The 25,000-nt window shown below is 47.5% G+C and overlaps 3 protein-coding genes across 4 annotated transcripts in view; all 3 read right to left on the bottom strand.

Annotated features, from left to right (window-relative positions):
- The window catches only part of best2 (bestrophin 2), a gene marked incomplete at both ends in the record, with an annotated part of 19,055 nt that extends 18,296 nt beyond the window's left edge, over window positions 1–759 (bottom strand). The window contains 2 exons of the mRNA XM_084465347.1: window positions 198–292; window positions 608–759. Coding sequence (XP_084321473.1) covers window positions 198–292; window positions 608–759 — 247 coding nt within the window. The remainder of the gene's footprint in view (window positions 1–197; window positions 293–607) is intronic.
- A 1,159-nt stretch (window positions 760–1,918) lies between these two features.
- On the bottom strand, window positions 1,919–7,284 carry get3 (guided entry of tail-anchored proteins factor 3, ATPase; the record flags this gene model as incomplete). The annotated part of the gene is made up of 7 exons (XM_084465876.1): window positions 1,919–3,463; window positions 3,939–4,136; window positions 4,514–4,621; window positions 5,048–5,198; window positions 5,606–5,754; window positions 6,146–6,293; window positions 7,142–7,284. 7 exons carry the CDS (start codon window positions 7,282–7,284, stop codon window positions 3,335–3,337), a joined length of 1,026 nt encoding a protein of 341 aa, XP_084322002.1. The 3' UTR covers window positions 1,919–3,334.
- Window positions 7,285–7,929: 645 nt separating this feature from the next.
- Window positions 7,930–17,060, bottom strand: LOC311340958 (target of Myb1 membrane trafficking protein). Of its 2 annotated transcripts, none has more exons than XM_084465875.1 (15): window positions 16,897–17,060; window positions 15,672–15,756; window positions 15,056–15,134; window positions 13,955–14,104; window positions 13,471–13,605; window positions 12,995–13,138; window positions 11,348–11,464; window positions 10,551–10,684; window positions 10,273–10,309; window positions 9,922–10,057; window positions 9,759–9,822; window positions 9,391–9,466; window positions 9,002–9,061; window positions 8,752–8,791; window positions 7,930–8,650 (listed from the first exon to the last, which is right to left on the bottom strand). In XM_084465875.1, the coding sequence occupies exons 1-15, from the start codon at window positions 16,967–16,969 to the stop codon at window positions 8,514–8,516; spliced, it is 1,467 nt and encodes a 488-aa protein (XP_084322001.1). In that variant the 5' UTR covers window positions 16,970–17,060; the 3' UTR covers window positions 7,930–8,513. The 2 variants fall into 2 exon arrangements, with proteins under 2 accessions (XP_084322001.1, XP_084322000.1); XM_084465874.1 differs by having other exon boundaries at window positions 7,931–8,650; window positions 9,922–10,060.
- Between the last annotated feature and the right edge of the window lie 7,940 nt (window positions 17,061–25,000).

The following is a 25,000-nucleotide window of genomic DNA, read 5'->3' as shown; positions in this document are numbered from 1 at the left end:
ACACACACACACATGGTCATTATGCGACATACATGACAATAATAGATCTCTAAATTACAGCAGAACTTTTATTTTAAACAGTAGTTCCTGTGGGAGCAACACTTTGCAGGAATGCTGACTGACAGGTTACCTTGGGTCTCTTATCGTGGGTTCAACCCCCTTCTGTGTTCTCTAGTCTCTGAGACACTCAGACTCACCGAGCACGAAGGACATGGGGATCAGGCTGGCGTAATGGTTGCAGTAGATCGCAAGTTTTTCGAAATATCTCTTTTGGTCGTCGTAGAGAAAGAATCTAACAAGAGAAACACAGAGATGGAGCTTTTTAGTTTAGTTGATCAAAACACAATAAGAGCAAATGTTGGGGGGGGAGAGAGAAAGAGAGGAGAGAGGGAGAGAGGGGGGGGGGGACAGAGGGAGAAAGAGGGGGGGGGGGACCAGAGAGAGTGGGGGGGATAGAGAGACAGGGGGAGAGAGAATGAGAGAGGGGGATAGGGGTGGGGGGGGGGGGGGGGGGGGAGAGAGAGAGAGACAATCAAAGAGAGATATCAAAACACAATATGAGGAAATGTTTCCAGAATGGACCTGATCCAGACCCAGACCACCTCACCTGTATGTGATGCTGATGGCGGTGTACATGGCGAAGAACGCGAGGAACTCCTTGTACAACACTTTGTAGATGCTGCCCTTCCACGCCAGCAGCAGTTTGGAGAAACCGCAGAAGCGCGCGTTGGCCACTTGGGCCGTGTAGGTGACGGTCATCGGTGACAGCAGGTAGGGCAGGGGTACCAGAGCACTGCTATACAAGAGTTGTGTCATCATCCAACATTCAGAAGGTGACCATGTACAATCATTATCCAACATGCAGAATGTATCGATGTACAATCGCCCCAAATGCAATTCACCGGCTCCACATTGCTTGTAAACGGCACCACTAATGTCCTACTTGTCTGTTTCAAAAGACATACTTCCTCACCTTGGATTCCGTTTTTTCTTTATTTTCCTCGACCCTCTGGACGTTAAACGGTTAGACCTCGTTAGTGCGTCTCCGGCGCGCGTAAAAGCGGATCGCTACTTCATGACGCGCCCCCCTCTCCCTTCCCCGCACCAGTACCACCAGTTCAGCACCGAGGGTCCGAAGGAGAGCAGAACAATTCACGTAACCGCTGGCGTCAGCCGTGGTCTGGGACCGGGTACATGGTCTTAATCACTGAAGCCTCATCGCCGAGCCCCGCGGGTAAATCCCCCAGACACGGGCAGAGGACCTCGTTAACGAAGGCCCCCGACCGGGAGAGCACAGTCCGGCTTAGTGGACCCCCAGCGCTGACGGGACCGCTAGCGACAGGCTGCTGGCGTGAGGGGCGAGGGAGGCCGGATCACAGGAGGAGAGGATAGTTTAAAGTGTTATGGTTATGAAAGAGAAGGAGGGGTGAAGTGTGGGCATGTTTGATGTCGCGGTGTAAGGAAAACAATGTATTAAGTGTGAATGATATATGCTTAAAGAACGGTTCTGAGGATCTGTTCGGTTTCCATTACATGTGTGATTTAAAGAACGATGGTGTTCAGGTGGTTTGTGTTATGAAGTTCAACTCTGTAGATCCTAAGAGGTGAACTTTAAGGTTCACCTCTTAGGAGGTTAACACGCTCCGTCAGATGATGTCTGGGTTGGTCGTCCCTGAGTCCACTGGCTTAAAAACCTAGAAGTTTGACTTCATCAGCTGGTTCAGCAAGAGGGGGGGGAGGGGAGAGAGACAGTGAGGTACAGAGAAGGAGAGAGGGAGAGGTAGAGAGAGAGAGAGAGAGAGAGGGGGGGGGGGGGGGAGAGAGAGAGAGGGTGAACGTCTTCGAGTCCTCTGGCGTAAAACCCAGATGTTTCACTTCATCAGCTGTGAGGTCAGAAAAAGGACATCTTGAGGCTTGCCAATTAAGTAGGTGTATTTTATTTGGTCACAAAATAAGTTAAGGAAAATCTATCTAAAATAGATGTACAACAACCAAAAAGCAATCAAATCGCAAAGTGGAAGCAAACATTGAGGCTTCCCATCCATTGCAGAAGCCTTTTGTCTTATTGGTTTTGATTGAAAATAGGAAATCGATCCGTTTTGTTAATCGCAACGCATTTAATGTTAATGAGAAGAAAAAAAAACTAGGATGGGTAAGTCTGAGTGAATTTCTAGGCCAAATACATATTCTTAATTCCTTTGTATAGTAAGCTTTTAAATACTATGTTTTAAAGTTGACAACTGTTGGTGCATTAAATGAATAAATGCAAGCCTTTCTATAGCTTTACGAGTATGATACTTTTTGCAGAGGAATCTACAAAGAGATTCAGAACACATTTGATGATCTTGACCAACCGCAGCTCGTTATTTCAGTGGGTTTGAGAGTTAACTCTTTAATCTCCTTCAGACACTCAAGCGTTCACCACCCTAGCATAACAACCACGTCATCTCATAGTAACTGCATTTCAAATCCTTTAAATATCCCAAGCCTTCCCAATATGTTGTAATAAATGCTTCTGCAACCATAGAGTACGTAAATGCAGAGATAGAACATTCTAGGCAGCAAAAGGACACTTTTCTGTAGTTTATAATCCACACAGCCCTGTCAACTCTCCCTGACGCTGGATTCAAAACATTCTGCCTCTTTTAAAAGGGTGACATAAAAAAAAACAAAAGCTTTCCTTAACGGTTCATGAGTAAAGGAGCAGAAAGGAACAGACACCCGATGTCGGCCACACACGGGCCACGCTTTACTCTGGTGGATGGAGGATCAGACCAACAGGTGGGGGGGAGCCACGCACAGAACAAGCATCAACAGTAGGACCAGTTTCACCGTGGAACCGTCGCGTCTCCCAACAGGCCCACCACTACATCAGATGGGGGGGGGGGGGGGGGGGGGGTCACATGACACAAGGGGCTGGGAACGAGGAGAGAGTAGAGGGCGACCTGTGCTGAAGCGTATTCTGATCAAGTGTGTGAATAGTGTGTGTGTGTGTGTGTGTGTGTGTGTGTGTGTGTGTGTGTGTGTGTGTGTGTGTGTGTGTGTGTGTGTGTGTGTGTGTGTGTGTGTGTGTGTGTGTGTGTGTGTGTGTGTGTGTGTGTGTGAAGAAATGGATGCAATTCCTCCAGACTTTGCCGGTTAAGTGTGTGCACATTTAAATTGTTCTGTCGGTAAATAAGTCAGGCTCCTGGATGATGATGAGGATGGCGGTGGGGCTGAGGCTGTTGCTGGGGGCGATTGGGCGAGGGGTTGGAGAGAGGGTCTGGCGGCGGCGGGGGGGGAGGGGGCTGAATGCGGGTACGTGGTCATGTGCTGTCCTGTGGGGTTCCGGGAATCACTTGTTGGGGGGTTTGTACGGCTCCAGGAGCTGCATGGAGAAGGTGTTGACCTTCTCTGAGCCTCGCACCTCGTGGGGCAGCAGGGGCAGCTTCACTATGTGGAAGTCCTCGTACAGGTCCTCCATCTGCAGAGACAAACACACGGCTCAGTTACTGGTCCCCGAGGCGACCTGTGTAGTGCACAGCGCTTAACCTCCGGAGCTAGTGTCCTAGTCACATGACACGATGCATTTCTCGATGCGCTCGGCTTCCTCGAGCCAAGGAAGAATTCCAAAAAAGTGATCAAGGATGGACTTTTTTTCTTGCTTGCTTATGCTGAGGAGTTGAGTTAGCCGGAGACCTAGTCTTCACTGTGGAGACCTAGACTTAAAACTGGAGGCCTAGCCTTAAAACTGGAGGCCTAGTCTTAAAACTGGAGGCCTAGTCTTATATACAGTCTTTTACTGTAGACCTAGTCTCCACTTGTACATTTTTTGTGCATTGCATGGGGTCGTCTAAGCTCTACTTGATGAACTCACTCCTGATCTGTACCACGGTTAACAATCAATTGAGCCAATAAGGCAGAGCCCCCCCCCCCCCCAGCGGGCCCGTGGGACTCACCTGGTCCAGGTACTTGGACTGGATCTTGTGGCGGGCCTCGCACATCTTGCAGGGCCGGTCCCCGTCGGGGAACACCAGCTGGTTGACGATGATGTTGTGCGTGTCGATGCGGCACTTGGCCAGCTCCTGGATCAGCCGCTCCGTCTCGTACAGAGACAGGAACTCGGCGATGCACACGCAGATGAAGGTGGTCTGCTCCTGGAGGAGAGGAGAGGAGAAACAGATCCCTGGTTCAGCGCTGGGGTCGTACGGTGCGTTGGTAAGGGAACGGCGTTTAAAGAGGTATGATGTGTCACTTCTGAGACTAGGGGGCTTTGAGTCTAGACCAGTCCAGACCAGATGACAAAAGTAGATTATGGAGGAGGAGGAGGAGGAGGTTGTGAAGAAGTGTGGGAACATGAGTGAGTTCTTGTTTACTATATGTGATCACTGCTACACAAACGTTCAGAAAATGCAATTGGTACCAGGCACAATCCTGTTTGTTAGAGTAAGGCCCCTCATTAAACCATCTTCAATATTCTATTCATAAATTCACGCCCAGACCTTGGGGTCCCCGCGGTTCAGGCGGAACGTACCGGGTCCTTGAACTGCTCGCTGACGGAGCGGATGACGGGCAGCGTCTCCTCCAGCTTGGAGGCCAGCTGGTCGGCGTTCATGTCCCCCAGACCCAGCATGTTACACATCTGGAGGAGGACAGGAACCAGTCAGTACACACACACACAGCATGTTACACATCTGGAGGAGGACAGGAACCAGTCAGTACACACACACACACAGCATGTTACACATCTGGAGGAGGACAGGAACCAGTCAGTACACACACACACACAGCATGTTACACATCTGGAGGAGGACAGGAACCAGTCAGTACACACACACACAGCATGTTACACATCTGGAGGAGGACAGGAACCAGTCAGCACACACACACACACACACACACACACACACACACACACACACACACACACACACACACACACACACACACACACACACACACACACACACACACACACACACACACACACACACACACACACACTTAAACATCTGGAAGAGCACAGAAGCAGTCAGCACACACACAGAACCAGTCGGCACACACCCACCTGGGAGATGAAGGGGCTGATCTGGTTCTTGATCTGCATGAGGCGGCCGAGGCCTCGCTCCACGATGGTGGGGAAGTTGAGGAGACGCAGGGTGTGGCCGGTGGGCGCCGTGTCGAACACCACCACCGAGAAGTTCATCCCCTTCACTAACCTGACGCACACACACACACACACAGCGGATTAAACACAGAATAACATCTACACAGAACAACATCTACACATTTCAACAGAATAACATCTACACATTGCCATCGGCTTACACAACTGTATCATCATGAGGCAATATTAGCTTTGTGAAGGACTGTAAACCATAATAATGATTTATCTCCCTTTTTTTTTATCTGCCCTTGCTTGAAACTGCCATTTCAAATTATATAAATATTTATTAGTTTACTTTGGGGTTCAAGTATGAAAAATTACGATACTAACAAAACCTTTTGTATTAGTGTACAATTTGAAGGGATTTCAACAAAGAGCTATTTTAAGATCGGAAATCTAGAACAAGTTTGTAAAATGTCCCAGTTTTGTGGACGATTGGGTCCGGACCGGTGTGCTGACCTCATGACCTCTGCGTAGCTCATGGCCTCGTCGATGCCGGGGAAGGCGCTCATGGCCTCCTGCATCATCTTCTTGCCCATGCTCAGCATGTTGTCCTCCTCGAAGAACTCATCGGGCAGCTCCGCCACGCCCAGGCTGGGGTCGATTTCCTGGAGAGAGAGAGAGAGAGAGAGAGAGAGAGAGAGAGAGAGAGAGAGAGAGAGAGAGAGAGAGAGAGAGAGAGAGAGAGAGAGAGAGAGAGAGAGAGAGAGAGAGGCACACTTTGAGAATACCTTAGGCTACACTCTAGACTCACTGGGATATTTTATATAGAGAAAATATAAGAAAATAGACATATTTTAAGACCACTTTATATGCAATTAACACAATTAGTGTGTCGTTGCTCACACCAAATGCACTTATCTTAATATTGTCGTTTTTTACCAACCTTTTCTTTAGTGCAAAACAAACAAAAGATTGGTTACCATGTTTTAGTATTCATTGACTGTGTTTCCACAGTTTACTTGCAGCATATCATTACCCATTACCCCATAAACTCACCATGGCAAAGAGGTTCTCATAACCCTTGACCTTCGTGGGCACTTTAGAGAACTTCTGGTCGAAGGCGTCCGAGATGTTGTGCGCCGGGTCTGTGGAGATGATGAGGACGCTCTCCCTCACGGCCGCGAGCTGGACGGCCAGACTGCAGCTGAGGACAGACGGACGGACGGCCGGGGGGGTTAAAAACAGGGTCACATTCAACACTGTAACTTTAACAATAATTATAATAATTCTGCCACTTAATGTACGCACTTATTGTATGTTGTACGTCCTGGCACTTAAAAATAGTACTTAGCATTGTGTAGCGTCTTATCCTAGCTATCTCTGTTGTATACGGGGAATGGGATAACCTAGTGTTTGTTTGAGTGAGTCACTTTTTTTTGGACTATAACCGGAAGGTGAGAGAAGGAACCTAAAGAAGAACCTGAATAAGACGAGCAGGAACATAAAGAACCTCAGAACTAAGAGCATGGACCTAAAGAAGACGAGCAGGAACCTAAAGAAGAAGAGCAGGAACCTGAAGATAAAGATCCTCAGAACTAGGAGCAGGAACCTGAAGATAAAGATCCTCAGAACTAGGAGCAGGAACCTGAAGAGAACCTGAAGAAGACGCGCAGTCAGCTGGCTCATAGCTTTAGCTCCAATTAGCTCCAGGGCGACCCGGATCCAGGTGGAACCGGCTCCACAGGACCTGGATCCAGGAGGAACCGTATCCCTCAGACCTGGATCCAGGAAGGAACCGGCTCCATCAGACCTGGATCCAGGAGGAGCCGGCTCCATCAGAACCGGCTCCACCAGAACCTGGATCCAGGAGGAAGCGGCTCCACCAGAGCTCCACTCAACGGGGTCACCAGCCCAGACCAGCACCTGACAGGCCGTGGACCAGATGACATCCAGACGTCACATCTGATCTCCACGTCCTCATTGAACCACTTTGACGGAGGTCCACCACTCCACCATGTGATGAGCAAGGCGGCTCTCCTCGGACCTCCTCACCTGCACGTGGTCTTCCCAACGCCTCCCTTCCCGCCGACGAAGATCCATTTCAGGGACTTCTGCTCGATGATGTTCTTCAGGGTCGGGTCCAGCGCCTCTATGTCGGGAGCGTCTTCGAACTCATCCTCCAGTGAAGCCGCCATCTTGTCTGTGTACGAGTCACGGACCATACCAAGTCCGACTCCTATCCCCGGGGGTACGAGTCACGGCCCGTGTTGCCAGATTGGGCCAGATTGGTCGGGACATCTGGCCCAATCTGGCAACACTGGTTATGGACAGTACCAAGTCCTATCCCCGGGGCTCACGGACCGTACCAAGTCCTATCCCGGGGCTGAGCAACGATGTATTCGAATTGATCCTCCGGTGAAGCCGCCATCTTGTCTGTGTTGTCACGAACAGTGTTGCCAGATTGGGCTGGAAATCTGGCTCAATCTGGCAACCCTGGTCAGGGACCGTACCAAAGCCTATTATACCGGGGGTGGGCGACGAAGTGGACGGGCTCATAATGTGTGGACCCGGTCACTCACTGCTGTTTGTTTACGAGACGTTTTGAAATGTAGTTTGATAAACAAAATCAATGCATAAATAAATAGTATTATAGTGCTAAGAATAATGCAGAATTATAAAAGCTTAAAAAAAAAAGTATGCGTGGTCCTATAATGGTTGAGTCCAGCCATGAGTATCACAGATGACTGTAATGGTTTCATATTGGTAATTTGCTGCATGTATCTGAAATACCAGTAGGCCTGTTCTTCATACGACAACACAAACAGACATGTTATCACATTTTTTTTATTGTTGTTCTTAGTCTCCTTTTAAAGAACTTCATATAAAATGCTGTTGATGTATACAATATCAAATGAAACAGCCGTGTAATATATCGCAACATGTTCCCATATTTATTGTAAATATCTTATTTTCTTAAGACTGAAGCAAAATCATTGATATGGTGCAGGAATCAAATGGCATAGGACCACCATGTACACATTAATGTTATATTCACATCATTACGCCTTTCATAAATACATTGTCTCAAAAACATAGTCCAAACTAAGCTGCAATTCTCTGGGAACTGCATTATGGCACATTTAGTTCAAAAGACAATGACACACTTTACACTCTATTTAAGTATAATATCTGTTATAAAATGAGGGATGATAAAGATCTCTGTGTAAAGACGAAAAGAATCACAAGAATACCAAAGGCACTACGGACATACTGTCCAGAAACAGTGTGTGTGTGTGTGTGTGTGTGTGTGTGTGTGTGTGTGTGTGTGTGTGTGTGTGTGTGTGTGTGTGTTACCCGGTGATATTTCTTAACGAGATGGCTGGTTTTCTACGGACCGATGTGTGTACTCTGCCTCTGAAACCTCTCACAGTGAAAACAGCTGGTCATGTGACGTTTCCTGTTGCCGGGCAGGTTGCGTCGGCAGTCTGGTTGTGGACGGCAGTAATGTGCTCGTTGGTTCAACACTTTCTCTGCCTCTCTCCTCCAGGAACTTGTCAAACTCTGAGAAGTGAAGAGTGATGAAAACACGTCTGTACTGGTGAGGTACTCATTCATTCGATAAACAGTGATTGACAACCACCAACAGAGAAAACTCTACTTGCCTTCGCTGGTAACCCCCTCAGAGACAGCAGCCTGATCTTGCTGCGATTCAAAACACAAAACACATAGAGCATTAGAGACCTGTCTCTGACGTTGTTGTCTGTGTGTACGAGTCACGGGCCGTACCAAGTACCTATCCCGGGTGGGCGCTCTACCTCCTGAGCTGCATGCCGCTTTGAGTCCAAGTCTAAGACCTGATGGTTTGACACACGGGGGTCACCACACATTATCGTCCGGTGTATCAAAGCTCACCATGTCAGCAGATAACCATCGGTCCACAGCGTCCATCGGGGGGTTCTGCTTCGATGGCATCTGGGGGAAGAGATAACAAGAGGAGAAAGACTCCTTCATTCACATCTGACCGCTCAGACTAAACATAACACAAAACTCGATACGACCAATTGCATCCAATGTTTCTTACAACCATTCATGCACACATTCAGAGTCGACCACGCAGGACGACAGGCAGCTCGTCTGGAGCGGTCAGGGTGAGGGTGTCTCGCTCAGGGACACCTCGACACTCAGGCCAGGTGGAACAGGGGATCGAACCAGCAACCTTCCGGTTACCAGCCAACCCGCTCTACCTCCTGAGCCACTGTTAATGACTTCAAACTGTTATTTAGTGTCACTAGTGTACGCACCACGCCTGTGACCTGCAACCGGGTGTCCAGAGCTCCAGCCAAACCTTCGACAGCGCCTGGATCCTCGTAGCGAACACTGGACACACACACACACACACACACACACACACACACACACACACACACACACACACACACACACACACACACACACACACACACACGTTAGATACAGTACTGAGGTATGGGTCGGACAGCGTGTTTATTCCTGCAATCCGTGGGCAATTAAATTCAATTTTATTAGTATAGCCCTTAATCACAGGTCCAGTCTCAAAGGGCTTAACAGGCCAACTTAATTAGCAAGGAAGAAATCTAGAAAAGGAAGACAGAGTGGGGGATCCCTCCTTCCAGGGATGATCAACACCCACCTCTTTCTCTGCTCAGCCAATGAGCAGCCTCGTGTCTGAGCAAACATGTCAAACTCCTCCACACCTGTAGGAGGGAAACAGGTGGATAGTTGGGCAGGCCTTCTTCTGAAGGAACGGTGTCGGCACGTAAAGCTCAACAGATGTTAAAGCAGAAGTTACTTACTGTGGTTAGCAACCGCTCTCTGGTTAGCCTGACTGCTGGCTGCTGATTGGCCGGTTGTCGCCGTAGCGGTTGTTGATTGGCTGGGAGCCGGGGCCACGGGGCTGAGGTCGATAGGAGTGGGGAGACTGGGAGGGTTCTGCTACAGACAGTGCAGCCAACACGATGTATTTAGTGGAAAAGGCAAAATCTTAAATGAGGTGTGCATGGTATTCTATTTGAATAAACTAGGTCAGGTAATACACTAGATCATAACTAGGTCATAAACTATTGTAATGCATGTGTGGAGTTCTGTGTTGAACAGTAGCAATAACATTGAATGGTGTATATGAGTGGGATCTAAGCGGTTCTTACCTGCCCTGTGCTTTGTGGCTTATTAAGTCTCTCAAACCTGAAACACAATCGGAGAATGTCAAGAAACCAAACCAAAAGAATGACATCAAAATGTATCCGCCTATATTAAAATGGAAATTCAAGAGACGGTTTCTGCAGACGAAGAGACAGACAGAGATAGAGACAGACAGAGACAGAGAGAGAGAGACAGACAGAGACAGACGAAGAGACAGACAGAGACAGAGACAGACAGAGAGACGAAGAGACAGACAGAGACACGGTCTGACCGGTCCGCCCACCTCTCGTAGCGGATGAAGGCGTTGTTCAGCTCGTCGTTGATCACCAGCAGCTCTGCGATCAGCCCCTCATCCAACAGGCGAGGGATGAGCTCCACTACTCTGGTCTGCATGCTCTTACACACCGTGTACAGCTGCTGCTCAGAGCGCGGGGGGGGGGACACACTGGGGTCACCATCATGACCCTCATCATTACCCAACTCAGGTGTGTGTGTGTGTGTGTGTGGTACAAACAGACACAGTGATTTGTAGCCATAAGCTCATCTATTGTGTGTACACATTGCATCACAGAACGGTCCATGGCGTAAACATTCACTAGACGCTCAGCAGCCTCACCTGGCCAAGCCTGATTGGACTATGGGGCTCTGGGTGAGGCTGCACACCTGTTGCTCGTTGAGTAATTAGCGTTCACTCGTTAAACCCGCCGTCACCACACACACTCGGCACCCTTGCTATGTTCATTATCAAACCTTTGGAATTAACCACCACCACCACCCCCAACCCCAACAGCACCAGCGCCAGCACCACCACCCCCCTCACCCAACACCACCGCCAGCACCACCTCCCCCCTCACCCTGCATCCTTGGTCTGGAGGAGCCCAGAAAAATCACCTAGGATGGGTGTAGCATGGACATTTGCGACACAGACAAATGTCAGGGTCGGGGTCGGGGTCGCAGAAATGTACCCCGAGATGTGGTCCCCACTGAAGTTCAGGACGTTTAGGAACCGCTCTAATGAGCGGGTGAGTGAGTGGTGAGTGAGGAACCACGGAGGAACCACCCCGGAGAACCCACACTGACCTGTATGAGCTGGGCGTCGTCGGGCTGGGCGTGGCCCGGCGACAGCTCGTTGAGCATCTCAGACATGACCCGCAGGTTCCCCTTCACCAGAGCCACCTCGCCCCGCAGCTTCTGCTCCTGGAGAACGGAGGGTTAACAGGTTAACGGGTTAATGCAGACAGCAAGGGAACGTTTGGAACTGGAAGATTTACATTTTTATTCGTAGTGCGGTAAAAATGACTACAGGAGTTGCAAATTAAAAACTTATTATTATTTATTTCTAAGTATTAAAAATTATATACTTATAAGTATATAAATAATAAAATACAGTAGTTTGAAAATAATAGAAAAACTAATTAGTAGTACAGACTTTCAAGTATTTTATTTAAAAAGTATCTATATTCCTATAATTCATAATAATACAATGAAATACTTAAAAATATATATTTTTTGAAATATTAAAAATAATAAATAATAATACTTTGGTTAGAAAATAATACGAAAAAAATTAAAGCAAAGGCCACTCCAGTATTTGATAAAAAATGTACCTATATCCCTCAAGTCATTCCCAGTGTGGGCCGTGTGTGTGACACAACAAACAAGTAAACAACCGAAACAGGAAGAAAGGAAATAGGCTGCACACAAAAAGGAAAGCGAGGCACGGCTCTGAAAACCAGAGCGATTGAGAGTTAAGCTCTGATGAAAAGGTAAGTCCGGGTTTGAATAATTCAACGGAGGCTGCATTGTGGATGGCCAGAAGGAGGGGGGGGGGGGGGTCCAGTGGGCCCACTCACAGGGCGGGCTCTGTCCATTAAGACGAGAGGTGGGGGGGGCAGTACAGTACAGTACGGTACGCATATGGTACGAGTTCTGCTCACACTGGAGCTATCCAAGGCCTTGAAACAAAAGACAAAGCCAGAGGAAATTACGGTGCTGGTTGGATCTATAAGCTCTGGGGAAAACCCAACAAACAGACTCATAGAGTGAATGAGCACATCTACTGTACCTTCCTCACATGTAAAGATGTTTACTTTTAGCTTAACGCATTCATGAACAAAGCATGACGAACGGCAAAGGCCCACCCCACTGCTGTACTTCACTCAATACCTTTTGATTGACCTTTTGATTCAATGTGCATTTCGTAGCCCTGCTGTCAGAAGAACACCCATCACTATGCCAGGATATTAGAGGACATGGCTCTAGAACAGCCAGCACTAAGCCATGTGTATTAGAGGGCAGGGCTCTAGAACAGCCAGCACTAAGCCATGTGTATTAGATGGCAGGGGTCTAGAACAGCCAGCACTAAGCCATGTGTATTAAAGAGCAGGGCTCTAGAACAGCACTAAGCCTTGTAGAGGGGAGGGCTTTAGAACAGCCAGCACTAAGGTCTCTAGAACAGCACTAAGCCATGTAGAGGGGTGGGCTCTAGAACAGCCAGCACTAAGGGCTCTAGAACAGCACTAAGCCATGTAGAGGGGAGGGCTCTAGAACAGCCAGCACTAAGGGCTTTAGAACAGCACTAAGCCATGTAGAGGGGAGGGCTCTAGAACAGCCAGCACTAAGGGCTCTAGAACAGCACTAAGCCATGTAGAGGGGAGGGCTCTAGAACAGCACTAAGCCATGTAGAGGGGAGGGCTCTAGAACAGCACTAAGCCATGTGTATTGTACCTGTTCCGCAGAGAGGCTGACGGGCTGCTCAGACGTCTCGGGTGGGGGCGAGGTGTTCAGGGCGGGGACGTGAGCTTGCGGCTCAGACCGCTGCGGAGGTTCGACCACTTGAGTGGTTTCCGGGGAAACGTTTTCCGGAATGCTCTATGGGAGACGAGGGTTGTTGCATCGGTTAGGTTCAAGTGAGGTTAAACGTTTTTTTTGCTGCTTAAGATTCCTTTCATTATTATTATTATCATAAATGGATATCGTTCGCCTCGTAGCATAATTGCCTGAGTCATATTTTAAGGTTCATATTTTATTTAGCAAATATTAAAATAGCTGACTCAGGCGGATGGCGATGATGGAACGTAAAAAGCACTCTGATTGGCTTAGGACACGAGCCAACGAGGTACAGTGAATCAGCAGCGCGAGGAGAGGAGAGCCGGGTCACACATCAACAGTGTGGACAGTGAGACGGGTGCCCGACGGCTCACCCTGCTGGGGGTGTGGATGGGCGACAGGGCGTCCAGGTCTGTCATGGGGAACTCCAGGCCACGCCTCCTCAGGTCCTCGTACACCGAGACCACGCCCGACAGGGAGGGGGTGCTGCGGAAGGCATCGGCCCAGGACTGAGACACACGCGCACACACACACACACACACACGCGCGCGCGCACACACACACACACACACACACACACACACACACACACACACACACACACACACACACACACACACACACACACACACACACACACACACACACACACACACACACACACACACACACACGTCACACACACACATCACACACGTCACACACATACAGGATTTCGGCCCTGACAATTGGTCCACAATCGGTTGACTGAATTATAGAATAAAGTCGCTTTGGAATGAAAAAAATGCAGCTTGTGAATGAAAGCCTCTGTCTAGACGTCGTGGCGGTGAAGGCTCCGCAGGTCGGTGGACCCCCCACCTGTATGAGGCTGAGGATGCGGTCCGTGAGGGCGGTGGGGGGGTTGTACTTGGGCAGGATGGCCCGTACCAGCACGCCCTCGATGAAGTCCTGGGCCGCGATCAGAGTGTGGAACCGACGGCCACAGTTCTTCACGCAGGCCTCCAGAACCTGAGGAGGTACACGGACACGAGAGAACCTCAACGGTAAACGGACTGCATTTGTTCAGCGCTTTTCTAACCGGTGGCCGCTCAGAGCGCTTTACGCTATCCTGACATTCACCCATTCACGCACCCATTCACACACCGACGGCGGAGTCAGCCACGCAAGGCGACAGCCGGCTCGTCGGGAGCAGTCAGGGTGAGGGCGTCTCGCTCGGGGACAGTTCAGGAATGAACTTCCAATAACAGACTGCTAATCAGCAGATCTCCCAGATCCCCACGCGAACCACTTCCTCTAGAGAGAGGTATGGCATCCATCGCATCACTTCCTCATTGGATGAAACACACCAGCCTTTAGGGTTCAATAAAACATGCAGGCAACCTTAGGGTGGGGGTTAGTGGATTAGGATGAGGGTTAACCCTAACCCTCTTATATAATTATATAAATAAAGATTAATTCCTTTAGTTAACCCGAATGAACACCATGACCTTAGTGAACCTGAACACCATCAGTAAACTTGAAGCAAAACACTAGTTAACCGTTATTATTATGCCATTAACTAACAGTTAATTAATGGTTAATTCATGTACCCAAAAATGTGCAAAATACGCATACGCCTCTTGAGATATAACAATATAACTGAGGCTATAACTATCAACGTTCAAATTTCAATTGAGTCGTTTGGCAGAAAGCTTGATCTAAAGTGCCTCAGAAGTTCTTCAGCTGTTGAAAGGATCATTTGAGATGTATATGTTACAGAAGGTTGTTGGTTCACGTGGGCTGTGTGTCGATGTTTTCACTTGTTGATGACTAGAGTTGACTAGAGTTGTTCCAATACCTAGTATCGGATATATCGGATACTTCCTAAAATGCAGTATCGGGTATCGGGTATATTCCAACCTACGTGTGTTCGAGCTCTCAACTCTAACCATGACCTGGTCTTCATGAAGGCTTGTTTACCGTCAGAGTGAGCATGACCTCCTGGAAGTTGTTGTTGGCCACCACCCTCTTCTTGATGGCTTTGACTGCGTCTCGGGGCCTGGGAGGGCACAATGTCAGAGGCCTGATTACTGCCGTGATGATCATCATAAGGGGATAATATCATTAACCATCTCTTCAGAGTAGAATATATTTTAGAACAGTGTGCAATAGATACTAACAGTTTCCAGTAACTCATTTTTCCAGTAACTCATTTTTCCAGTAATCTCACTTTTTATTTTACAGAAAAAGTGTGATTTCTCGTATTTTTTGTTGTGAGTGTCATCCTATAGAAAGTATCATGAACTATCATGAATTTGTTGTATACGGGGAATGTAATAACCTATGTAATAACCTAGTGATTGTTAGTGCTTGCCACTTGGTTCTATGAACATCCTGACTGTACCCACAGTGATACATTGTTGTTTCTCTTTCTTCGGACAAATGTACTTATTGTAAGTCGCGTTGGATAAAAGCGTCTGACAAACGCCTTAAATGTAAATGTAAATCATGAAATAACAACAAATAAATCAAATAAAAAACCGATGGTTCCTTAGCCCCTCCTGTGAACACAGAGAGGTGTCAGGTGATCACGCACCCGTCTTCCGTCTCGTTGATGATGTCACAGATCTCCATGTTGAGACCCCAGTCCTCGGACCTTAGCGCGGCACTGGTGGCCCGCTCTGTCCACGAGGGAACAACACACAGACTTTACATTAGCACCACAGAACGACCACAGGGGCCCCGGGGCCTCTGTTTAGGGCTCAGTAAACAGGCTGAAGGGTGTTTTCTGGAGCTAAGCTCTGCATTACTACGGTTTCAGCCCCCCCCCTCGAGGTGGTCCTAAAGAGCCTTTCATCCACCAGCCCCCCTTCCTCATCCCACCACCCCCCCCCCCCCCCCCCTTAAAATCCCCTGCTTGCCGCCTCTCTCACCCCCTAACTCTAACTCTAACACCCTGCCTCCCCTAACTCCCTCTCTCCCCCCTGCCTCCCCTAATTCTAACTCCCCCTCTCTCCCCCCCCCCCCTCTCTCCCCTGCCTCCCTCTCTCCCCCCTGCCTCCCCTTATTCTAACTCCCTCTCCCCCCCTCTCTCCCCTGCCTCCCTCCCCCCCCTGCCTCCCCTTACTCTAGCTCCCTCTCTCCCCTTCCTCCCATAACTCCAACTCTAACTCCCTGCCTGCCTCTCTCCCTCCTTCTTCTCTCCCTGTCTCCCCTCCCCTCATGTGACAGTCAGCTGCTCCGAGCATCCATGACTGCAGCGTGAGAAACAATCAGCGGATCAGACGGGAGAGGCGAGCGGGGGTCTGGGGGAGAGACGCGTCGTTCAGACGCTCCACGCATCAACATGTAGGCTCATACTGTCACACCTCACTCAATAATCCTCATTCTGAACCATAACACGCCCATTCAGCCAAAAATAATCACTTTGAGAGAGGTAGTGGCCTCAAACATACACTATAGTTCTCTTGAGAAGCTTAAATGGCCCTTTTCTTTTCTCTGAAGCGTTGGACGTACGGCCTCCAAAACAAGGCGAAGGAGAAGCCGATATAAACATTGGGAAATGTTTGATCAACGTTATCGACCCGATGTCCAGCGAAAAGAGCCGAACGAGGAAACGCAGTCCTATTGCTGTACCTGTCAGCCAACAACCCTTACACTACTTACACTACTTACACTGCTTAACATGAGGATAAACAGCTTTAGGCATAAGGGCTGGGACAGACGTGTGCACGATCCAAACCGTGCACATTAAAACCCTATAAATGAAAGAAGGGGATGCGACCCAAGAATGAACCTCGCTCCTCTACATGCAGACTTACCGATCCTCTGACCGACCGGAGTGGAGAACGGGCTCCCCAGAAGGTACTCCATGGTGTCCCCGAGTGAAAACATCTTAAGGAACGAGCAGGAACCATGCAAAGAACGGCTGGACCGGGAGTTGATCGGAGACCAGAAGCTTTGAGTTCCTCTTTCTGGGGGCTGCTACGCGCTGCGTCACGTGAGGGTGTGAGGCCAGGAAACCACCGAGATTACGACCATAACGCTTATTAACACAACCTTTAATACCTTAATAGATTATCGATGCTTCAGAAAGTTCAACAAAAATAAACCTTGTCTGTTTGGACAAGTTGTATATGACCAAATTAATAGTCACCATGAGGTTATTATATTTAACATAACGAAATAAAAGGAAAAGGCCTGCACCATATCAACTGCATTTGAATATAATTTCACGAAACGGTTAAATATGTGAATTTGGTATTATTTGCAGAACCATTTCAGAACGTCTAACTTTTAACCTGGTAGGTCTAATATGTTGTTGTCTGCAGCGCCTTGTTCTCACCATTAGATGGCAGCAGAGCAGCACAATTTGATCTCTGCTTTGCTGTAACCTTCAATATTACACTGTTATTAAAACAATAAAGTATTTTTATCAGCCAACTCAGATATGTGTTGGTCCCGATCTATTGAACAACGAACTTCTCTATTGAATGAGTGGATTGTGATGGTTGCTGTAGTATTTGTAGCTAGTCTTTATAGGTCAATGAGTGTTTTATTGCTTGTGATTATCGGCAACAGACAAATGGGCATTGTGACAATGCTCTAATTGAAAAGTTGTTTTAGAAAAGGTTTTACATTCAATAATTTTAAATTGGTTCTACCGAATGGCTGATTTAATGTTCTTTGTTTTATTGTCATCACCAATAAATAAACAAACAAATAAATAAATAAATAAATAAATAAATAAATAAATAAATAAATAAATAAATATATATATACTAATATTCTGTCACTGTATTGCAGTGACAGAATATGTCAGAACACACACACACACACACACACACACACACACACACACACACACACACACACACACACACACACACACACACACACACACACACAAAGTCGCATCAAGAAGAATAGAATAGAATAGAACAAGAATAGTCCTGATAAAAACAGCAGTTAGTGTCTATTATCTATTTTCCTCAGGCTGTACAATCTGGCTGAACATACCAGGGCAGTTTCAAAACACTGTCACGTTATAGCCGCTGCCATTGACACACACACACACACACACACACACACACACACACACACACACACACACACACACACACACACACACACACACACACACACACACACACACACAGACAATAAACGATACAAATGCATGCTAATAATTTTAATCATCATGAATATTAATCATTTTTTGGACCAAACCTAGTTAATTGTGGTGTGTGTGTGTGTGTGTTTGTGCGTGTGCGTGTGCGCGCGCGCGTGCATGCATGCGCGTGCGTGTGGTTGTAAATGGTTCCCTCCCACTCTCGCCTCTCTCTGCAGATGAGAGGCGAGGAGGAGGGAGGGAGCCAAAGCAGGAAGGAAGGAAGGGAGGAAGGCAGAAGGAAAGGAAAGGGAGCCAGGCTGTGAATGCTAACAAGCCGTCGTGGTCGCGTATAGCTCGAGAGGTGGAGAAATCCACAAGAAATCCAGCTATGGAGAACAACGACGACCACTATTAACACCTACTATGCGCCAGTGCAGTGATCGCCCACTGCGCACCGAACCGCCGGCCGTCTGAACGCTGCAGAAACCCTCTTTTTACGCGGAGTGAAATGCGTCGCGGCTGCAGGGGACTGAGCTTTTGACAATGGAGATTGAAAATATCGTGGCCAACACGGTTCTCCTCAAGGCCAGAGAAGGTAAGCGTCTTGATCCACTGGACGAAAGCGGGTTTTTCCTCTCTTATCTCTTCGTACCGCGGGGAGGATCCGGAGATGATCCGGAGGTGATCCGGGCCATGGCTGTGCTGCGCCCGGCCGGACTGCGCCTCCGTGCGTTCCCCTCCGGTCCTCCACGGTTCCCCTACGCAGTGTTTTTCGTCCTCCCGGACAACACCGATCCCATGGCCGTACTGGGAGCCAGCTGTTTGTCGGCCAGTTCCCCCCTATAAATGGTGGCTTCAGGGCTGGATTGACAGGCCTGGTCCGGGTGAACTGGTCCAAGATCCGAGTTATGTCATCGAGGCGAGCAATTATTCTCCTCAGGAGGAAAGCTTTGGGTGGCTTTTGAGAATAAAGGCTTATGATGGCACTCCAGGCAGTGTCCATCCTCCAGGATGAGATCAGAACAGGCCGACACGGTGATCCAGGCCTCCTCCTCCGGTACGGGGGAGAGCTGCTTTACCTGTCGTCTCTCCTCTGCATTGTTAACCATAATGAAGTGCGTAATTCCTGCCGTGCAGAGCGCCATAGGACACCCGTTTGACGCAGAAATATTAATTCCACTGCATTGACATCTGGAGAGCGGAGGAGAACCTCGTCCCTGACGACTGGTCGCCCCGTTTAGGGTTTGATGATGAGCGGTTTAATCTGGGGAGCGGGTGATGGGCCTTCCAGCCCCCCCTGGACCCTGCGTCCCATACCTGGGTACAGGTTCCACTGGAGACCCGAGGGTTCTGTACACACAACGGGCTGTGTCTTTATACACGGATGAATTTCACTGTGATAATGATGCATGCATCGGGGGGAAAAGCCATGCAGAGCCCCTTTAGTGGTGGTGAGGGGGGTGAATCCGTCCTCATCAGACGGAACCAGGAGCTGTCGATCGGCTGTGATTAAAGGTGAACCCTGCCACTTTTGTTCTCTCCAAACGGAGTGTGGATATGAGGCGTTGGGCCCCTGAACCGTGAGGCTGTAGGTCTCAACGGTACTGGTTCCAGTGGTGTCGGCGATGGTTGACTTTACTGGACAAAAATGCATCTAGAATGGGCTGCATAAGGTGAAGATAATGTGTTCACAACATTCACGTTGCGGGAGGAGGAGGTGTCTCCTCACAGCCGAGGCCTTCATATCCCTCGGAGGCTATGGTTATGACCTAAACCCAATGAGTGAGCTACATGTTATATACTTGACTTGTAAGGCAAGGATATTCGCTAGAATAGATGGTGGGGTTGATTGTGCATTGATGAATAAATGTGCTTTAAGTAGGCCTATTAATTTAGCTAAGAAGGTAAGCAAAAGAGTTTGCTTATTTTTTTCAAATGCTAAACAAATATCTTTATTGTATTTTTACATGACACTCAGTGGTTCAATGAAGACAATATCAGGGCTGCGGTCGACTACCGTTGCTTTCAGGATGTCCTATTCAACTGCAATGCAAAAGATTCATGACAGTTGTGTGATGTTATCTCATGGAGACACTTTGGTTCTGTACCAGAGGGGGGGTCACCCAAGAGCAGGGATCCCTCTGACGCTACAGCGAACGACCGGTAGACCTCACCTCCCCCACAGCCTCGGTGCAACGACAGGTCGATGTGCAGAACTCTTACCATAACCTGTTGAATGTGGTCGAGACAGCTATATAGAACCACCATAGACCCACACAGTCAGTCTCAGCGTGCTGTTCCAAATAAGTGAACCACTGGTTCCCTGTTGAACTGAACTTGTCGTTTCCTAGTTTCAGCTGTCCGTTGACAGTAGAATTGTTGTTATGTAATGCTTCACAGGGTTGTTCAAACTAGAGAACCGTTCATGATAGGGATGGTGGCTGTTCTGCTCTCTGTTGAACCTGTTATTGTAGTGTATATATATATATATATATATCTCTATATATATCTATATAGATATAGAGATATATATATATCTGCTCTTTATTTTTCAAGGATGAAGCTAATCTATGTTTTCTGGGTGTTTTATATTTAAATGCAATATAAAGTTATAATAGTGATAATGCATACTTTCGATTTCAGTGGCAAGTAATTATGTAGGCTCCCCCAAAACCACTCAGTAGAATTATTTTAATAACAATATGATCTAATAGGTTGGTCTACAATATGAAAAAAAAAATTACAGGGCTCTCAAGTTTTGAACTTCTCTCAGTTCAGAGTGAGATTTTGGTGACTAATGTATGATAGTAAGCATTATTGGCCCTTAACACTAATATTCAGAAACAACACTGCCTCAAAAGGCTATTGGCTTAAGCAACACCAGTAGAGGCATATACATTTCCCTGAACTTTTTAAATGTTGCAAACGTGCAAAAACATAATTATATATTTATGTGGCATTCAGTCCAATGCTTGAAATATATCTGTGGTAAAGTGTAAAGTATGACCAAGTGTTTCTTTCTGTTCAATAGATAGAACTTTATCAATCCCCTGTAGGAGAAATGTGTTAATGTTTGTCCCTATAAAACAATAATGGTAAGAAAAATAAATACAAAACATGACGGTAACTAAGTAAGTCAAACCGTCCAATCTGAAGGCTCTACTCCCCCACTCCCCCTACTCACTTCCACCAATGCAAAGCGAACATAACTGAGTAGGGGAGGGCGTAGCCTAACTAGTTTGTGAACGACCCAGAGAAACGCAACGCAAATTCAATGTGAGGTGTGATGTATGAGGCTTTAGTAAAATCCCGCCACACATTTTTTTTAAAGTGTCTCAAAAAGAGGGCATGTCTGGGCAAAAGAGGACGCCTGGTTACCCTACGTACGGGAAACCCATTTGATTCCTACCTGTTCCACTGTTAAATAGCGGTGCAAATTGGTGGGCGCTATCCTGGTAATTTCTCTGCGTGAGAAATACGAAGTGTGGCGTGTGAGCATGTGCATGGGTTGAATTGCGTGTCTCACGCCGAATGCGTGAGACTTGAGAGCCCTGAAGAATACAAATATCAATCTTCAATAACTTGCAAATGGATGGAAGAAAATACAATTAAAGGGAATCCCTAGAATAACAATAGGTATCCACAGATACTCTGAATACCTGATGAATAAAGCCTACCTAAAATTAAAGCCATGTTAACACAACAATAAGTTATCCTGTGTGTGCAACAGCCCGATATGAGAACTGTTTTTAATAACTCTGCTACTCAAGCCAAGAGCTGGACACGCATGGTGTATCCCTCACATTCCCCTGCTGGTAGTGGATCAACGTTTCATACCAAGTATACTTGTTTAATATAATGGGTATTATAGGTATGAGCTGGACCAGAACCTAGCAGATGGGTCAAGTTCTGAATTGCATTTACATCGAAGCGACTTACAATAAGTAAGAGAAACAACAACATATCGCAATATGTCGGTACAGTAAGGATGTTCATAGAACCAAGTGCCGAACACTAGCACATCCCTCCTCCACCCAGACCCCGCTCCTCGATGGAGCTCTTGTGCTCACCTCACACCTCCTCCGTCCTCCTCCCTACCCAGAGCCTGCTCCTTTCCTAACACCTCCTCCTCCTCCTCTTCCTCCTCCTCCTCTTCCTCCTCCTCCTCCTCCTCCTCCTCCTCCTCCTCCTCCTCCTCCTCCACCCTTGAGGTGGTCAGAGTGACGCGGAACGGTGGAGGTTTATGAGTCTTGCGGTCGCTGTCGTTGTCATCACTCCGGGTGTTCCCCTCCAGCGGGGCTCCTGAACCGCGTACACGGCGGGGCCCCCTGATGTGGGCGTCGTCGTTACACGGCCGCGGCGGGGCCAACCCTGATGTGGGCGTCGTTACACGGCCACCACCGGCCCCCGCCGTCACGGAGCCGTCACGTAACGCCCTACATAAACACCGCCGGCGACGGCAGTTAACGGTTAATTGCTAGTTTACTGCAACGTCCGCTGGCTAGCTGAGTCACCTTGCCGAGTTGGCAGTTCAACTCTTGTTTAATTGTCGTTTAATTTGTGTGTGTCGTTTGTTCGAGAAGGCCGTTACTTTTGTGTAAAACAAATTTCAGGCATCTTGAATACCCTTCAACTTCTGTACGTTTTGACTGGTTTTATATTTCTATATTAGTTCATTTTAAACAAATGTGAAAATAGAAAATAATGATAAATAAACAAATATAATATGTATTCACTTTGTATTTCAACATTGTATGTTGTTCATCCTGGTACTTAACAATAGTACTTAGCATTGTGTAGCATCTTATCCTAGCTCTCTCTGTTGTATACGGGGAATGGGTTAACCTAGTGATTGTTAGTGCTTGGCATGTGCGGAATTAGCTCAGGAGGTAGAGCGGGTTGGCTGGTAACCGCAAGGTTGGTGGTTCGATCCCCGGCTCCTCCTAGCCGAGTGTCGTGGTGTCCCTGAGCGAGACGCCCTCACCCTAATTGCTCCTGACGAGCCGGCTGTCGCCCTGCGTGGTTGACTCCGCCGTCGGTGTGTGAATGTGTGCATGAATGGGTGAATGTCAGTCAACACTGTAAAGCGCTTTGGTTAAAAGCGTTATATAAATGAGGACCACTTGGTTCTATGAACATCCTGACTGTACCCACAGCGATATATTGTTGTTTCTCTTTCTTCTGACAAATGTACTTATTGTAAGTCGCTTTGGATAAAAGTGTCTGCTAAATACCCTCAATTTAAATGTAAAGGTGGTGTTTTTGCTCCCTGCTACAGTAGGCTAACAGTCAACGGGATCTGGGATCTGTTTGACTCAGACCACTGAGCTGGGATCTGTTTGACTCAGACCACTGGGATCTGTTTGACTCAGACCACCGGTCTGGGATCTGTTTGACTCAGACCACTGGTCTGGGATCTGTTTGACTCAGACCACTGGGCTGGGATCTGTTTGACTCAATGGGACCACTGGTCTGGGACCTGTTTGACTCAGTGGGATCACTTGGCGCTAGAAGTTTTTAAGTGAGACACACACTTTTTAAACTTCAATTGTGTTTTACAGTTTTAGTTTTATATCCTACCCCACCTCAAAATTTCAGATGGATCACACACGTAATACCCTGTACAATATACACACACAGTACATACACACACAGTATATACACAGTGTAATACACAGTATATAATACCCTGTATATACACACAGTACATACACAGTATATACACAGTGTAATACACAGTATATACACGGTGTAATACACATTATATACACTGTGTAATACACAGTATATACACAGTGTAATACACTGTATATAATACCCTATATATACACACAGTACATACACACACAGTATATACACAGTGTAATACACAGTATATAATACCCTGTATATACACACAGTACATACACACACAGTATATACACAGTGTAATACACAGTATATATGTTCAATATTCCTCCCTTTTGCTTCCTTATTGCCACAGCTCATTGAGAGCTGAGTTATGTCAGATTAGTCTTGTTAACACATTGGACAATGTTTTACAAATATATCATGGACATTTTGTGGGAATAAGCAAAAAAAAAAAAAAAGTACTATTTCGCTATTTACTATTGACTGGCCAACACAGTAGTTAGACTGGCCAGCAGGGTGGTCTGACTGGGCAGCAGGGTGGTCTGACTGGCCAACACAGTGGTTAGACTGGGCAGCAGGGTGGTCTGACTGGGCAGCATGGTGGTTTGACTGGGCAACGGTGCCTGGTTTGACTGGGCAGCACGGAGTGGTTTGACTGGTCAACATGGTGGTTTGACTGGGCTAACAGGGCCTGGTTTGACTGGGCCAACACAGTGGTTTGACTGGGCCAACACAGTGGTTTGACTGGGCCAACACAGTGGTTTGACTGGGCCAACGCAGTGGTTTGACTGGGCCAACACAGTGGTTTGACTGGCCAGCAGTGCTAATAGAGAAGGCTAATGTTAGCGCCTTCTACCCAAACATACGGCCTCTTATTTACCTAATAAGTTGTTTTTATGTATGTGGGGTCGGCCTTCTGTCTCATCTAGCGCAGCTTCTGTTGGTGAACACGCGTGAGACGGAAATCCCTTGATGTCCACGAATGTCCTTTATTTCATTACTGATGGTTAGCGGCCGTCCATCATTCTGTCCAGTCCACCGTCCTCCTGTCCTCCTCCCTTCACTGTTCAGCTGATCGACGAAACAAATATACAGAGAGGTCAAGAGGTCAGAGCGCAACTACTTTACATGTTAGCTTAGCATTTAGCATGGAGGGACGGACACTATAGTTTAGGTAGCGG

The sequence above is a fragment of the Micromesistius poutassou genome (assembly GCF_964030765.1).
Source record: "Micromesistius poutassou genome assembly, chromosome: 3".
NCBI classification, from domain to species: domain Eukaryota; kingdom Metazoa; phylum Chordata; class Actinopteri; order Gadiformes; family Gadidae; genus Micromesistius; species Micromesistius poutassou.
The sequence above is the reverse complement of the archived record's forward strand: the minus strand, read 5'-3'. Positions and strand labels throughout refer to the sequence as shown.

Coding starts and splice junctions, on each gene's coding strand:
- LOC311340958 (XM_084465874.1), bottom strand. CDS start 16,969: ATGTTTTCACTCGGGGACACCATGGAGTACCTTCTGGGGAGCCCGTTC. Junction 10,061..10,272: donor AGCCACAAAGCACAGGGCAG/GTAAGAACCGCT, acceptor CACTGTCTGTAG/CAGAACCCTCCCAGTCTCCC. Junction 8,651..8,751: donor TGAGGGGGTTACCAGCGAAG/GCAAGTAGAGTT, acceptor TTCACTTCTCAG/AGTTTGACAAGTTCCTGGAG.